At 41.2% G+C, this 15,377-nt stretch overlaps 1 protein-coding gene across 6 annotated transcripts in view; it reads right to left on the bottom strand.

Annotated features, from left to right (window-relative positions):
- FOCAD (focadhesin) overlaps nucleotides 1–15,377 on the bottom strand; it is a 305,106-nt gene that overhangs the window by 78,045 nt on the left and 211,684 nt on the right. For all 6 annotated transcript variants that reach the window (XR_014140004.1, XM_081803024.1, XM_081803027.1 and 3 more), the window contains 2 exons: nucleotides 7,554–7,646; nucleotides 104–192 (listed from right to left, as the gene is read on the bottom strand). Coding sequence is in view for 5 of the 6 variants with exons in the window: in XM_081803024.1 (XP_081659150.1) it covers nucleotides 104–192; nucleotides 7,554–7,646 (182 nt within the window). In the remaining variant the exon portion in view is untranslated. The remainder of the gene's footprint in view (nucleotides 1–103; nucleotides 193–7,553; nucleotides 7,647–15,377) is intronic.

Genomic DNA, 15,377 nt, shown 5'->3' with positions numbered 1-15,377 from the left:
GTGTGTGTGTGTGTGTGTGTGTATGCTGTAAACAGTGGGCCCCTCCCCCCTCATCGTTCGTTTCCCATGAGGAGCAATGAGCAGCGGGTCGCCATCCCCTTACCAAAGCCAGGCTGTGCCTTTTTTGTACTGCACCTCCTCGGGTCCTTCTTTCCCGTGTTTCAGCTGCAAATCCAGCTCTCCTGTCCTGCCCTGCAGGACACACAGCATAAATCGGCATGCAAACCCTATGGCTGAAACGATCTTAGCATTTCTTTGTAAAACACTGATAACCGATGTAGCCTTTACCCATTGGCCGCCAGTGTTCCTAATAAAATGTTAGATTATTAAAAAAGAACGTGTGAGGAGAGAGAATTATATCACCACTCAGGTATTTTAACACTCACTAAAGAGTGAGTTTATCCTGGAGCAGCTGTAGATTTGAGAAATTTAGTGCATAGCACTTCATTTTGGGATATTGATTAAAAGCAGATTTGAATTCCATTGGTCCCGTTAAAAAACAAAAAAAATCCCCTTTATCATAATGATAATTTATTTTTATTTTTTATTATTATGTTATGTTAATCACCATACATTACATCATTAGTTTTAGATGAAATGTTCCATGATTCATTGTTTGCGTATAACACCCAGTGCTCCATGCAGAACGTGCCCTCTTTAATACCCATCACCAGGCTAACCCATCCTCCCACCCCCCTATCATAATGATAATTTTAACAGACACTATACCAAGATTGGGGCCTGGGCACCAGTACTTGAACAGAATGGTAGAAAATGAGGATGATCATAAAACACTTAAGATTCAGGTAATATATAACCAAAGTTATTCTCAAACATCTGCACATTTTTATTTCTTGAATTTATAAAAGTTGACACCATAATTTTCAACTTCTACACACAAGTAGAAGTATAATATAATAAAAACATAAATAAAAAAATAAGGCCAAAACCTTCAGATATTTATTTTCCTATTTTTTTACACTCAGGATTATTTTGATAGCTCCTTTCCCCTCTAGTCTTTAAGCAATTACATTATTTAAATGTACTTAAAATACTGGTTTTGGGGCACCTGGGTGGCTCAGTTAAGCATCTGACTGTTGATTTCAGCTCAGGTTATGATCTTAGGGTCCTGGGGTCGAGCCCAGCATCAGGCCCCCTGCTCAGTGGGGAGTCTGCTTTTCCCTCTCCCTCTTCCCCCGACCATGCTTGTTTGCTCTCTCGCTCTCTCTCAAATGGATAAATAAAATAAGAAAGAAAGAGAAGAGAAGAGAGAAGAGAAAAGAGAAAAGGAAAGGAAAGAAAAGGAAAGGAAAAGAGAAAAGACTGGTTTATTGATGAGCCCTAAACTGGACGAGAACTTACTGTGTATTTTTTTCTTTTTTTTTTTTTAGGTATAGGCAGAGCCAGGGTTCTTTTTTTTTTTTTTTAAAAAGATTTTATTTATTTATTTGACAGAGAGAGAGACAGTGAAAGCAGGAACACAAGCAGGGGGAGTGGGAGAGGGAGAAGCAGACTTCCTGCCGAGCAGGAGCCCGATGTGGGACTCGATCCCAGGACCCTGGGATCATGACCTGAGCCGAAGGCAGACGCTTAACGACTGAGCCACCCAGGTGGCCGAACTTACTGTGTATTGTGTTACTGAGTGATACCACACCATTTTCAGAAGTGGTTGTGCAGCTTATGTTCTCACTAGCAGTGAAAATAAAAGTTCTAGCTACTCCACATTCTCATCAACATTTGGAGTTGTCAGGCTATGAATTTCTACTATTCTGGCAAATGTGAAAAAGTGTTTATTATGGCTTTAATGTTCATTTCACTGTTTATCAGTGAGATTGAAAATATTTTCAAATGTTTATTGACTTAGATTTCCTACTGTGTCCATTTTTCTTTTTTTTTTTTTTGTTTAAATATTTATTTATTTGAGAGAGAGAGAACCGGGAGGAGCAGCAGAGGGAGAGGGAGAAAGAAATTCAGACTCTGTGCTGAGCGCACAGCCTAACATGAGGTTCCATCCCATGACCCTGGGATCAAGACCTGAGCTGAAACCAAGAATCCAACACTCAATCCACTATGCCACCCAGCTGCCCCCGTGTGTCCATTTTTCTACTGGTTGTCTTTTTCTTACTGATTTTAGAGTTCTAAGATATGGGGGCGCCTGGCTGGCTCAGTCAGTAGAGCATACGCTCTCTATCTCAGGGTTGTGAGTTCAAGCCCCATTCTGGGTGTAGAACTTACCTAAAAAATAATAATAAAACAAAATGAAAAGTAGAGTCCCAAGGTATGTTCCACAGGAGAAAATTATATCTCCATATAAACTGTAGAGAGGGAAGCAATACAGTTTGCTGGGTTAAGGATGTGGGCTCTGGAATCAGAATGCCTTGATCTAAGGCCATTTCCATTGACTTGCCGTGTAAATTCGGACAAGTTACATCGTCTCTCTATACTTCAACTTCCGCATTTGTAAAATGCAGCTAACAACTATCTCACGGCATTAGAGCTCCATGCTAAATCATGTGGAGAAGTGTCTATTTAGTATGGTGGCTGATAACAAATAGCTACCATACCAGGTTTATTGTTAATAACAACAACAACAAAAATCCCACCTCACTTTATTATCTTCTTATGAAATGATCTCTCATGAATATCTATAAACCCTCAGTTACCACCAGCCTGCGAGCCCACTGAAGGCAGACAGTCCATCAGTCTAAGGGGTCCTTGTACTTAGTGCAACTTCCAGCCCACAGTGCCCTGGGGCTAACCAGCTCAGGCATTCTGAGATTTGATGGGCATCCTTCAGAATTTCCATTTACTTCACTTATATCCATCCCCATCTCCGTGTTTTCAAAGATAGAATCCTGGGGCGCTTGGGTGGCTCAGTCGTTAGGTGTCTGCCTTCAGCTCAGGTCATGATCCCAGGGTCCTGGGATCAAGCCCCGCATCAGGCTCCCTGCTCCGCGGGAAGCCTGCTTCTCCCTCGCTCTCTCCCCCTGCTTGTGTTCCCTCTCTCACTGTGTCTCTCTCTGTCAAATAAATCAATAAAATCTTTGGTAAAAAAAAAAAGGGAAGGAAAAAAAAAAAAGAATCCTACCCTTTCATTCTCCCCTCTGTCTCCTGGGGCAAGGTATCAGAGGTGAACAAACTGGCAAGACATTAACATTAATACTTATTACTACTGATACTGACCTCCCAGGGGGATAGGCAAACTAGAAAATAATATTTCTTGCCTATCCCTGTTAGTTATGCTTCTTAAAGTAGGCCTCTTTACTCCTAGGAACATTTACTTGCCATAATGTTTTTTCCAAAAAGGATAAGCAGGAGGAAATGAAAAAGTTCAAAATCTGCTTAGAAATAAACCAAAAAACAAAAAGAGCTCAGTATACGTGCAGCCTATTGAGAAGGCCTACGTTCCTAATCTCTCCTATAGCCATAACCCACTACAACCACCGACATAACTAAGTAAATTTCTTATTTCTTCTTCCAAAATCTCTTGCTCCTCTCAATCCCCTCTTCTGGAATGTCTCCCTCCCCCTTTCTACCCAGTCCGTGTGAGGCTATTTATTCAGACCCACTGTGCCCCCAGAGTCTCTGTGTGTTGGTCATGGTGGCCCCCATCTCTGTCACCTTGGCTTCTGTGATTAAGGGGGGGACAGCACTCACCGGGAGGAAAAAGGCTGAAATGATCACCTGAATTGAGATTTTTGGATTGCCTGTAGATTCCAATTATTTATTGGACTAATATTCCAATAATTCCAATAATTCATATTTCCAATTATTCCTATCCTTCTTACCTTTCTTTTTTTTAATCTCCAGTCTATATAACCAAGAGCTTGCTGATTATAGTGAGCAATTTCACCTAGCTCCAAAGGTGTAGACGTTAAGAGCAAACTACTCCTACAAACGATCAGAGAGAAATCTACTGGGGTTGCAATTCTTGCCCCTGGTTTTGATTTCAGATTATTTTACAGCCAGCTGACCCAATCAGGAAGCAAATGTCTGCAGTCAACCTGCTTTCTAAGTCCTCTCTCCAGGTTGAGGTCATATTCACAAGAGCGCTTTCCACAAAGTCTGGAGGCCTTAACCAACTCGGCATCCCACATGGGCACTGAAGCAAAGATGACTGGAGAGGCCTCCTTATCAAAATAAGACTGAACTGTCAATCAACTGGTATCTATCTGCGTTTTTCCATCTTAACGGGAAGAAAGCCAAATACCTCCCCATGTCAAGCACATTGATACGCCTAAAATCCAAATTCTGACGTTCTTGTGGAAAAATTAGATAAGGCTGGAAGCAGATGCCCAAGCTAAAGCCACTGGTCCTGGTCAGATCTCAAACTTATTCACATCATAATCAACCTCCAGGAAATAATGCAACATGTATCTTTCCACATGTCTCCTAGGCTTAACTGAATAAAACATGCCTCCTCTAAATGATCCTCTGGTTTAATGCTACAAAATATGTCTAGCACCAGATGGAAGTAACTGTAACTCTTGTATAGACGAAGGATCCTCCAGGACAGAAAGTCTTGATATAGACAAGGAGTCTGGCAGTTGCTCTAATTCTTCTAAGATACCATAAATTCGGTTTAAGTGTGTGGGCTCATTTTAAAAAACTCAATTAAAATGCATCAGTGTGCTTTCAAATAGTGATTCCCTAAAAAGCTTTCCTGTACTTTTAAATGATACCGAAAATTTTCTTAGAGTCTATACTCTGAGTTTCCTTTCTACTGTCACCAATTCTCAGTGGAATGGAGAAATCCAAAGTAAAAAGGGTTTTAAATGATAAATAAGCAAAGAGGCACATTAGCATCTACAACAGTAGAAAGGCAGAGTAACTGACCTACATTAGTCAAAATACTCAGTTGGCTTTTCGTAAATAGATCTAGCCTTTAAAAAAGTAAACCAATTTGCATTATTTGTTTTTATGACTAATGATAGTGCCAGGGAAAGTGTGTGCCGCATTGGAAAAGGCTGAGGCTCTGCGGACAGACAAAGCAGAGGAACTCCCCGTTCCTTCCCAGGAGCCCAACAATTGTGACTATTGGGTTTTGCACTGTTGCTTTGCTTTCCTAGCTAACCCCGCTTTTGCATCTGGAATCCCATCATACATTGCGGTTAACACCACTCACTTCAAAGGGTTTCCGTAAAGATTCATTGATATAATACATGCTAAGTGTTGGACACACACTAGTTGTTCAATAATGGTAGCTCTTATTATAAAAAAATAACTGGAGGTTTTTTTTTTTTTTAACCGAATGCAAGTCACCTGCATGAGTTATACCATCATCCTGTTCGGTTTAGCCTCCTTATGCTAGGAGCTAAATAAAATTCTCAGTTCATGCTGCAGGAGGAGGAGTTATTCTTGCCTTCTTTCTCCAGGCACCCAAAGTACTTTGTACATCCTCTATTAAAGCCCAAAAGAGGTTGTTTTAAAATTGCTGGTGGACATGTCAGTCTCCAGCACTGGACCGGGAGCTCACAGAGAGGAAGGAGTGCTTTATTCTCCTTCCGCATCCCACACACCTGGCACAGGGCCTGGCCAGTGAAAGGTGGTCCATAAATATTTGCTGAAGGAAAGGACTGCAAAATCACATCCAGTCAAACAGATGTGAGAAAAAATGCATACTCTGACTTGCAATCTCACTCTTCTTGACTAAAAACTATAATTGGTTAAGGGTGTGTATGAGTAATACATATTCCTTCACTCACGCACCTGTTCAAAACCGAGTGCCCAGATGCCACCTAGAACAAAACGCATAAAGGTGAGCCAAAGGGAACAAAGGTTCTAGAAGGACATCTTTAAGATGTGAATTCCAGTGTAGTTTGGGGAGCCATCTAAAATGTGGTGGTGTAGTTGACAGACTATGTTAAAATGACCTCACAGCTTGGTAAACATGGAAGTTCCTGGTCCCCTACTCAGTTCCAATGAGTCAGAACCTCCAAAGATGCATCACTGCTTTATAAATCCTAGACTCAATAAAATATGCTGCAACAAAGTTTTAATTTAAGACGAGAACACCAATGCTAAGATGCTTAGTCATTCCTTCCCGAACCCCCAGCTCACCCCCCACCCACTCCTCCTTCCCGTTCCGTCTTTTAGGACAGCTGTTACCTTTAACCGTAACACCACACTTCCTGAGATTCCATGAAAATCCTATTCTGGGCCATAAATTAAAACTTAAGTACCATCAGTTTTTTTTTATCATCCTTAAAAATGAATTTTAAGCTTGGAACAAAGGTTGGTTAGTCATTTCCTTATATTGTTAACTGTTTGTATATTCCCACAATGACCCCAAATTTTCTAATTTCAAAATCCACCAACTACGACTTTTAGTATTACTGGATTAAATGAAGTCGAATTGAGTATAATTCATTTATTTACAGAGCACCTACTATGTTTTAGACACCAAGCCACGTTCTAGAGCGACAGCAGGGAAGAAAACACAGCTCTTAGCTTTAAGGAGCAGAGACAACCAAAGGGCCCCAGACAAATATCTAAGGTGATAAGGGCTTCAAAACAGGAAGCATGGGGAATGCTTGACTGGCTCAGTCAGCAGAGGGCATGACTCTTGATCTTGGGGTTGTGAGTTCCAGCCCCACGTTGGGTGTAGAGATTACTAAAAACAATTTGAAAATAAAATAAAATCTTAAAAAAAGCCGGGGGGTGGGGGTGGTAGGGAAGCAGGGATTCTAAGAAAGCACAAAAGAGGGGCATATAATTCAGTTTTGGGGGGTGGGCCCCACAGGTAGGTGCCTTCCCAGATAAAACACTCTAAAAAAACTGGCAGAAATCAGGTGGGCAAAGACAGAATGGCAGTGCCTACAGCAGAAGGAACGGTGTGTAAAAAGTCGAGAGGTTAGGGAAGACGTGCTGAGTTTGACAACAGAGAGATTTAGCAAGACTGAAACGTACAATTCCGGAGAAGGATTAAAAGATAATAAGGCTGAAGCTGTAAACAGGTGCAGCCTGAGGAGGCACAGGTGTGGGGGCAGACGGTGAGCTCAGTCTGGGACGTGCGTACGTCAAGGCGCTGTGGGACAGCCACAGGACACCTGGGACATCTAGGAGGTCTCAGAAAGCAGCGGGGTGTAGAACAGCACCCAAGAGGGGGCTCTGGACTGGCCACAGATGGAGGACATCGAAAATGTAAGCGCAGTTATGTGCGCAACTCACAGTCTTTTATGAGCAAAAATAAGCCATCTTATTGGCTTAAAAAGATTAAAATCTTTTTAAAAGATTTTACTTATTTATTTATTTGTCAGAGAGAGAGGGGAGAGAGAGAGAGAGAGCAAAAGCAGGGGGAGCGGCAGGCAGAGGGAGAAGCAGACTCCCCGCTGAGCAGGGAGCCCGATGCGGGACTCGATCCCAGGAGACTGGGATCGTGACCTGAGCTGAAGGCAGACGCTTAACTGACTAAGCCACCCAGGTGCCCCAAGCACTGCATTTTTGATAGTGCTATTTTCCTAAGGGCTTTTATATTAAATCCATATGTGCGGTAAAATTTGAGATCCGAAGGAGACACTCCCCTACAGCACCCGATCCTATGGTTTCGTTACCTGTAAAATGGCATGATAAGCTCGACTCATATATGCAAGCCAGGCCGGTGGCAGAAAGATTGCCCGGTGCCACTCGGAAAGCTGGATGTGAACCTGTGGGGAAAACGGACCACAACATAAGTTAGACTCTGTGGTATTAGAATAGAATTCCTTCCCCCCTTCCCTTCATTTAAATGATTTAGATTCTAAAACAAACCAAATCAGTCTAGGATCGGAACCACAAATAAGATCTTCCAGCTATTTTCAAAGGAGAAGAGTTTAGAGTCGCGTCAAGACAAAATAAAATAAGCCTGGAATTTTCTAAATTAAAGCAAATAGAATTCTACAGTAATCACAAGTTAAGATGTATGTGTAATACAAATGTATCTCTGAAAATGAGGGGCCAACTCTGTGAAGCCTCTTGCCAATGTCAGGAAACTAGGTATTGTCTAGCAAATGCCCCTAGTCATTTTAAATAAAAATAAATACTGCTCACATCATGAATTTCCATGATGACAATTTCTGAAGTAATAAACTTCAACTGCCAACAGAAATATCACATTGTGTAGAAACCATGAGGGCCAGAGATGCAAATGAGTGCACACCACTAGATAAATGCCCTTTAATCAGTGTGGGTAAACAAGAGAAAAATGATCTATGCCGACGCTGAAGCCCTGTTTCTGAAGAGAGGCCCAGACAAAACATCTGGTTTTCATAGTCATTTCTGTTTCTACCTATTAGTATGAGGCTATCTTGCAACAAATCTTCCCAAGGTCTGCTTCTGTTAAAGAAAGATCGCTCACGAAAAACAGTCACAGTGCATCACATTTCACATTTCCTGTAACTCATCTCATCTAAACCCAAACAACTAAAACTGTAGTCGGGGTCCTACGCACACAAAAACAAAAAACAAACAGCCAAAAAGACAAATTTCTATATAATGACCCCAGAATCATGATAACTAGGGTGTGTAAGGAGATCTTACTGTACTGTGGGAATTAATTTTCTCAAGGGCTTGGTGAGAGGGAAGAGAACAGCCGCTCTGAATGCAGCTGCTTCCCAGGGCCTCTGGAATTTTCTGTAATCCTAGTCCTCGTGCGGGTCTACCACACATAAGGTACTATGAAAGGTTATGAGGATTATCAATCAGTGTGTGTCTGCAAAGAGCTTTCCAGTGGGAGAGTCAGAAAGGAGCACAAATAGATTATCAGGCGAAATTAGGAGGAACCTATGGGAATAAAAAGAACAAAGAAAGTTAATTCTGTCTGCTATCTATCACTTCTCATCCTAGCACTGCTTTTCTCAAAAACAAAAAAAAAAACAAAACACCTCGATACTCGGAGAGTCTGAAAAAGATACTCGTACCATGAAATGAACTTTAAAAAAATCGTTAAGGACAGGTTTCTTCTTTTTCTGATTAAGTACTCACTGTATCGAGTAGGGTAGGGAGAGCCTTGTCAATAGGTCAACAAAAATCCTTGAAGGAACAGGCCCACCAGTTCCTGTTTCCTCTCTCATTATCTGGGAAGCACACTACAACCGAGGCCACATTTCCAGCTGGAGAAGCATTAATCGGCCTTCGGCCCTGCTCTGTTTCCAAAATGTGGGGCAGTTTCCTATCAATTCTATTTCTGTTTCATAAAATACATTAACTCTCAAGTCCAATTTGGGGCTCCTGGGTGACTCTGTCAGTTGAGCATCTGACTCTTGACTTTGGCTCCAGTCATGATCTCAGGGTCCTGAGATGGAGCCCCGCGTCCGGCTCCGCACTGGGTGTGGAGTCTGCTTATGATTCTCTCGGTCCCCCTCCCTCTGCCCTTCCCCTCTTAAAAAAAATCCTATTTTGAGACCTGGATTTAACAGAAAGAACACTCAAACACCACAACCAACTTTCCTCTCTTACTTCACACCCTCAAAATACTTCAATATTTTCCTGACAAATAATCCATGGATATCACTGCACTACTGAGAATATCCACAGTCTCAGTCTATGGGTAAAAAGAGCACTGAATGTTTTTGGAAGGACAACAGTGGCAATTACCACTTCAACCTGAGTTAAAAAAAAAAAAGAAAGTATTATGGAAAAAAATGTAAAGGAAAATGAGCAAATCAAATGTTGAGCTTCTAAGAACAAAAGCATTTATGCCCGGAAACCTATTTGAAAGGAGGTTATAAACTGAAGGTTAAAGCTAATCCTCCCGCTGCCGCTCCAACCACATCTGAAGGTGGGAGCAGGGACCCAGCCCAACTCTTTTTTTTTTTTTTTTAAGATTTTATTTATTTATTTGAGAGAGAGAGAATGAGAGAGAGAGCACATGAGAGGGGGGAGGGTCAGAGGGAGAAGCAGACTCCCTGCCGAGCAGGGAGCCTGATGTGGGACTCGATCCAGGACTCGATCCAGGGACTCCAGGATCATGACCTGAGCCGAAGGCAGTCGCTTAACCAACTGAGCCACCCAGGCGCCCCTAGCCCAACTCCTGAGCCTACACACCAGCCTGAACTCCTCATGGTTTATGAGATTATACCTAGTCTCAGTGTTCTATGGAGTTAGCTGTGAATAAATCTCCTTAAAAATGCACTCTCTTGCTCTTTCCTTTACTGAAGAGAAACTTAGGGAAACAGCTTGAAATCAGTCATGCCCTTACACTCCAGTTGTGTTACACAGCAAAAGAGACATCCTTGACCATTTTTAACAAAAACACATTTTAGGACGCTATTCTAATTCAATATACAGCCACCCATACAGGTTAATGTTGCTAGGCTGAAAAATACAGTAAGCATTTTTAAAGCATGAAAATTATGTATAATTTGCCAAACTCTGAGAAGTCTTTGAAGGAAATCCAATCAACAAAATAACTGCAAATCATGAACTTGTAACCCTGTTACTCAGCGGACGAGGGTTCTCAACTACTGTGCAGCAAGTTTTCATGGATGTGGAATGTAGTTTTGCTTCATCTACACATACCCTTGCAATTACGGGTGTCTGAGGGACTGTTGGCATGAGCAGGTTCTATGATCTGGAGAAGAGTAAGCGTTTCTAGGTATAAGAGGGAGTAAGTATCATGAAACGTTACACATGTGAGTAAAAAAGAGACCATTTTAGAGAAATATACACGAGTAGGGAAGGGGGGGGAGGACAATGAGGGGAGGATAGGGACAGGAACACTTTACAGGACTCAATAGGGCAGTCAGGGTAGACCTCATTGAGAAGGTGAAGCCTGAATAAAGACTGCAATGCGATGAAGATATAACAACCCAGATAAGTGCTGGTGGAAATGGAAAACAGGTCAGCTACTATGGAATACGCTTTGGTCATTCCTCAAAAAGCCAAACACAGAGTTAGCCTATGACCCAGCAATTCCAATTTTACGTACGTACCCAAAAGAATCAAAACCATATACACCAACACTGTACACGAATGCTCAAAGCAGCATTTTCACAATAGCCAAAAGATGGAAATAACCCACGTGAGCAACGAATGAATGAACAAAATGTATCTACAATGGAATATTATTCAACCATAAAAAGGAATGGTGTACTGATGCACATGTACAGATGTAGATGAACTGTGAAAACGTTTACGTGAAAGAGAAAGAAGCCGGACAGAAAGGTACCTATTAGATGATTCTATTTATCTGAAATTTCCAGAATAGGTAAATCCATAGATGTGATTGTCGGGGGCGGGGCGGGGGAGAGGGGAAGGGAAGAAGGGAGGGGGAAATGGCAAGTGATTGTTTAACATACACGTGGTCTCACTGGAGGGTGATGAAAGTGTTCTGGAACTAGATGAAGGGGACGGTTTGCACACTGTGAATACACTGAATACCACTGAATTGTATGCTTTAAGCTTGAAAAGGGTTAATTTTATGTTATGCGAATTTTACCTCAGTTAAAAAACACACACAGACAAGGTGGAGGCACGGGTGGTTAACCTGTTTGAGGTAACCAACTAAAACCAACGAGCATGGACAGAGTGAGCAAGAGAGAAGTGCGGCAAATTAACAGGGCAGTCAGAGAACACAGGGAAGTGACTTCTAGGTCACTTTTCAGGACTTTTTTTTTTTTTTTTGAGAGAGAGAGAGTACGCGCGGGTGCAGAGGGCAAGGGGCAGAAGTAAAAGGAGAGAATCTTAAGCAGGATCCATGCCCAGCACAAGGCCCAACATGGGGCTCAATCTCACAACCCTGAGATCATGACTGGAGCTGAAATCACGAGTCAGATGCTTAACTGACTGAGCCACCCAAGCACCCCTCAAGGACTTGTCTTTATTCTTAGTAAAGAGGGAGCCATTATAAGGTTTTGAGAAGAAAGACATAATCTAATCTACAGCATAAAAGGATCATGCTGACTGCTATGTTGAGAAGAGACTACAGGGGGCAAAGGTCAGAGCAGGGACACCTACTCACAGGCTATGGCAATAATCGGGATAAGAGAGAACGGTGGCTCAGAGTGTGTCAGCAACACTGCAGAATACAGTTTTTGAATATTTAGCTATTTAATTTTTCCACCCACCCCAAATGTTAAGTGAAATCCCAATATATAAAACAGAAAACAGGCAAAACTTGTCTAGATGAAGTGAGGACGAGGGCTGGGGGCTTGGTAGTCAGCCCGCTTGATCATCCGCCCCTATTTGTGGTGGTCCCCAGGACTCTTGAAAACATGATTTTAACTAGAAGGACATAAACTAGATCAGGACATAAACTAGAAAGGGACTGACTACAAAGGAGCATGGGGGAATTTTTAGGGCAACAGAACTGTTCTTATCTTGACTGGGGTACGGGTTACATGAATGTGCTCACATATAAAAATTCATAGAACTAAGTACTGAGAGGAGAAATCAACTGCATGTATATTATACCCTGATACATATAAAATTAAAAATACAGAGTTTGAAAGTCACTACTTTCAGATTGTAATGCTCCTCAAACCCTCACTTCCCACCATCTATTACACTCTGTACACTTGCCATCAGCATTGAAAATCTACCCTTCCTCTCATCCTTTGTGTTTCTATCAATATCACACATCGATATCCCAGTCACCCAGGTGTGAAACTTCTGATTTATCCTGGACTTCTTTCTTGCCCCCCAACTCAACAGCCAACTCCACTTCTGAAATGTTTCTTCTATTTTTTCATACTTTCTTCCTCACTGGCTTAGTCCTAATTCCTGCCTAGAGTACTGAGGCCCCTAACTGATCTCCTAACAGCCTAAAATCTTTCCTCCTCCTAATACATCCTAAAGGGTGCTGCTACTCTTCCATTAACTCAGAACTTCTTTTCAAAAACCTGTGATGGTTCATTAAAGAATAAAGTCCAAACTCTTTTGTACTATGTTCAAAGCCTTCTAGAATCAAAAGCACACCATTTACTTTAAGAAATAATTTGTTCTCATGTAAGAACTCTGCTGGCCAAGATTCCCAACCAATTTCCCCAGATGATTTCCTGCTCCTCTCTTTCATTTAACTTGCATTCTGGCTGAATTGGGTTAGAAACCAATTCCCAAGTCAGTCCTATACTCTACAGGACCTTTGCACTCACTACTTTCACTGCCTGGAATGCCCTGTCTTCCTCTCATCTCTACTTACTGAAATAATTTCTTCCACCTCTATACTTCCAGGACGCTACAGACCTCTCCTGTAACATGCAACCAATTCCATCTGTGATTATTTGTGTATGTGCCCTAATCTCATACAATCCTAAAGGTAGAGGTCCTGTCCTACTCATCTCAGAATCCCTCCCATGGACCCATAACTGGTTCTGCACGTTAAGCGTTCAATTAAGTACCTGCTGAGTTTAATCAAATTAAAGGTACAGTACTTGCTTTAACACAAAATTTTGTCATGGGAAAACTACACGATCATAAACAAGCAATCACAGAAAATTGCGATGTTCAACGTTCAATCACGCCAGAAACAGTGTTAGAAAACTTTTTTAAGTAGATGCAGCTAAACTCAAACACAAGTTGTTGAGGACACAGTTACTTGAAATTTGATAAAAGCATGTCCAGAATGTTCTGGCCAGGAAATGTTTAATTCCAGCTAAAACCACAGTGAGTGACAAAGCAGTATTTTCAAGTGGGTGTTATATGTTTTATATTTTGAAGTTTCCTCACTACACTTTATTTGTATCCTATAGGATCTAATCAAGTATACCTGAAATAGTAGCTCAAAAGAAAGTATCTCGCTTAGAAACACAACTCACAAATGTAGGGAAATGCTGAAAGAAAAAATAAAAAAGTAGATTTTGTTTCCTCTGATACGCGTTTTACTTGAAGGAACTACCTGGCCACCTATGAACTTCTGTTCAGAATATACTGACCAGAAATTTGGCAGTGTCTTCTGTCTCTTACACGATCGTAACAAATATGATTACTCATTTATAAGAAAACATCCATTTTAACAGACTTTCATTAAATACTATGCATCGAGTAAAATAACCTTTGGTGAGGTTGTTAGAAGGTCAAAGTAGAATGAAACAAGGTAGAGTAGCATGTACAAATTTATAGGTAAACTAAGAGCTTGCTATTGACTTTCAAACCCCAATTTCACAAAGGAAGACATTTCTGTGCTCCCCAGATGTATTTGTTATCAAAAGAATAAAAGTATTTAATGTCAGTTGATACACAGACCCACAAACACTGAGCTACTACATTCAGTCTGTGACATACACACACTCCTCCCACATTCCCAGAAGAAAAACCATTTGTACTGAGTGTTAGAGACCCAGAGCTACTCAGTGTCCCACTGTTTATATGTAAGATATAATAGCCTTCAATTTTCTGTCAATAGTAATCTTAGTGGCACAAAAATAATTTTGTTATTCCTGTCTCCTGACTAATAGTGACTGAAGGACAAGAGGGAGGGCTTGGAGAGGACAAATTTTCAAAGTAAAATGACATTCATCTCTTTGTGGGTGCTTTCTGGACATTTAAAAATTTCTCTCCCTCATCCTCTCGCTCTCAGTCCATCTCTCCTCCCCTCCCCCATCAGGATAACATTAGCTTGAAAGCCGACAATTCAATCACATCTCAAGCAACCATTTACTTACTCTGTTATTTAATAGGAGGAGGGAAAACCCAGTTACCATAACGACTCACATCACATGGTAATTATGGAGTCTCTAAAATTCAGCAAACCATACTTTTCACAGTATTTTCTAAGGGGAATGTGTAATAAGCACAGATACTACTTCTCCCAATTACTATTCAGAATTTCCATCTAATTGTTTCATATTGCATGAATGCTAATGCTACTCCACGTTCTTCCTAAGAAATATGTTTTTAAATAAAGAAGGAACTGAAAGAAAACGGCAAATATATTCCTTGTATTTCAAATGATGGGTTGGTTATATCCCACCTATTTCTGGGCAGCTAGGGAAAAAATCCACAGAAGGCAGAAAAAATACAAAATTAATTTATAGGGCAAAAAGAATCAAATGATGATCAATACAAAAGGAAGGAAGGAAGGAAGGAAAAGATAGATTTCATTCAGAATAGTGCTGCCAATAAGTCCAGATACGGTTTTTGCTGAAATAAACATGAAAAAAGAGCTCATTACCTAATGCAGAGGCAGAAATCTGGTTGGGGGGCAGCAGCAGGATCAGGAAAATTTGCATGTACCCAAAGATGGAGGAAATAATGGAGCAAGACTGCCATTCTGATCCAGGGACAAATCACTATCATCCCATTTAGGTGAGAGTGTCACGTCAGAGTTAGAAATGCTGAAGGATGACAAGACAGGCAGCAAGTTTCAGGGAAGGAAACTTGTCATTCACCTTCAGCTTCCCTATCAAGAGGAATCAAGTCAGTCTCAGGATGAGAAAGTATATTTATTTATTTATTTTTTA

This window comes from Leptonychotes weddellii, chromosome 14 (genome assembly GCF_054177405.1).
Source record: "Leptonychotes weddellii isolate Sample4059 chromosome 14, ASM5417740v2, whole genome shotgun sequence".
NCBI lineage: Eukaryota > Metazoa > Chordata > Mammalia > Carnivora > Phocidae > Leptonychotes > Leptonychotes weddellii.
This window is presented reverse-complemented; position numbering and strand designations above follow the sequence as displayed.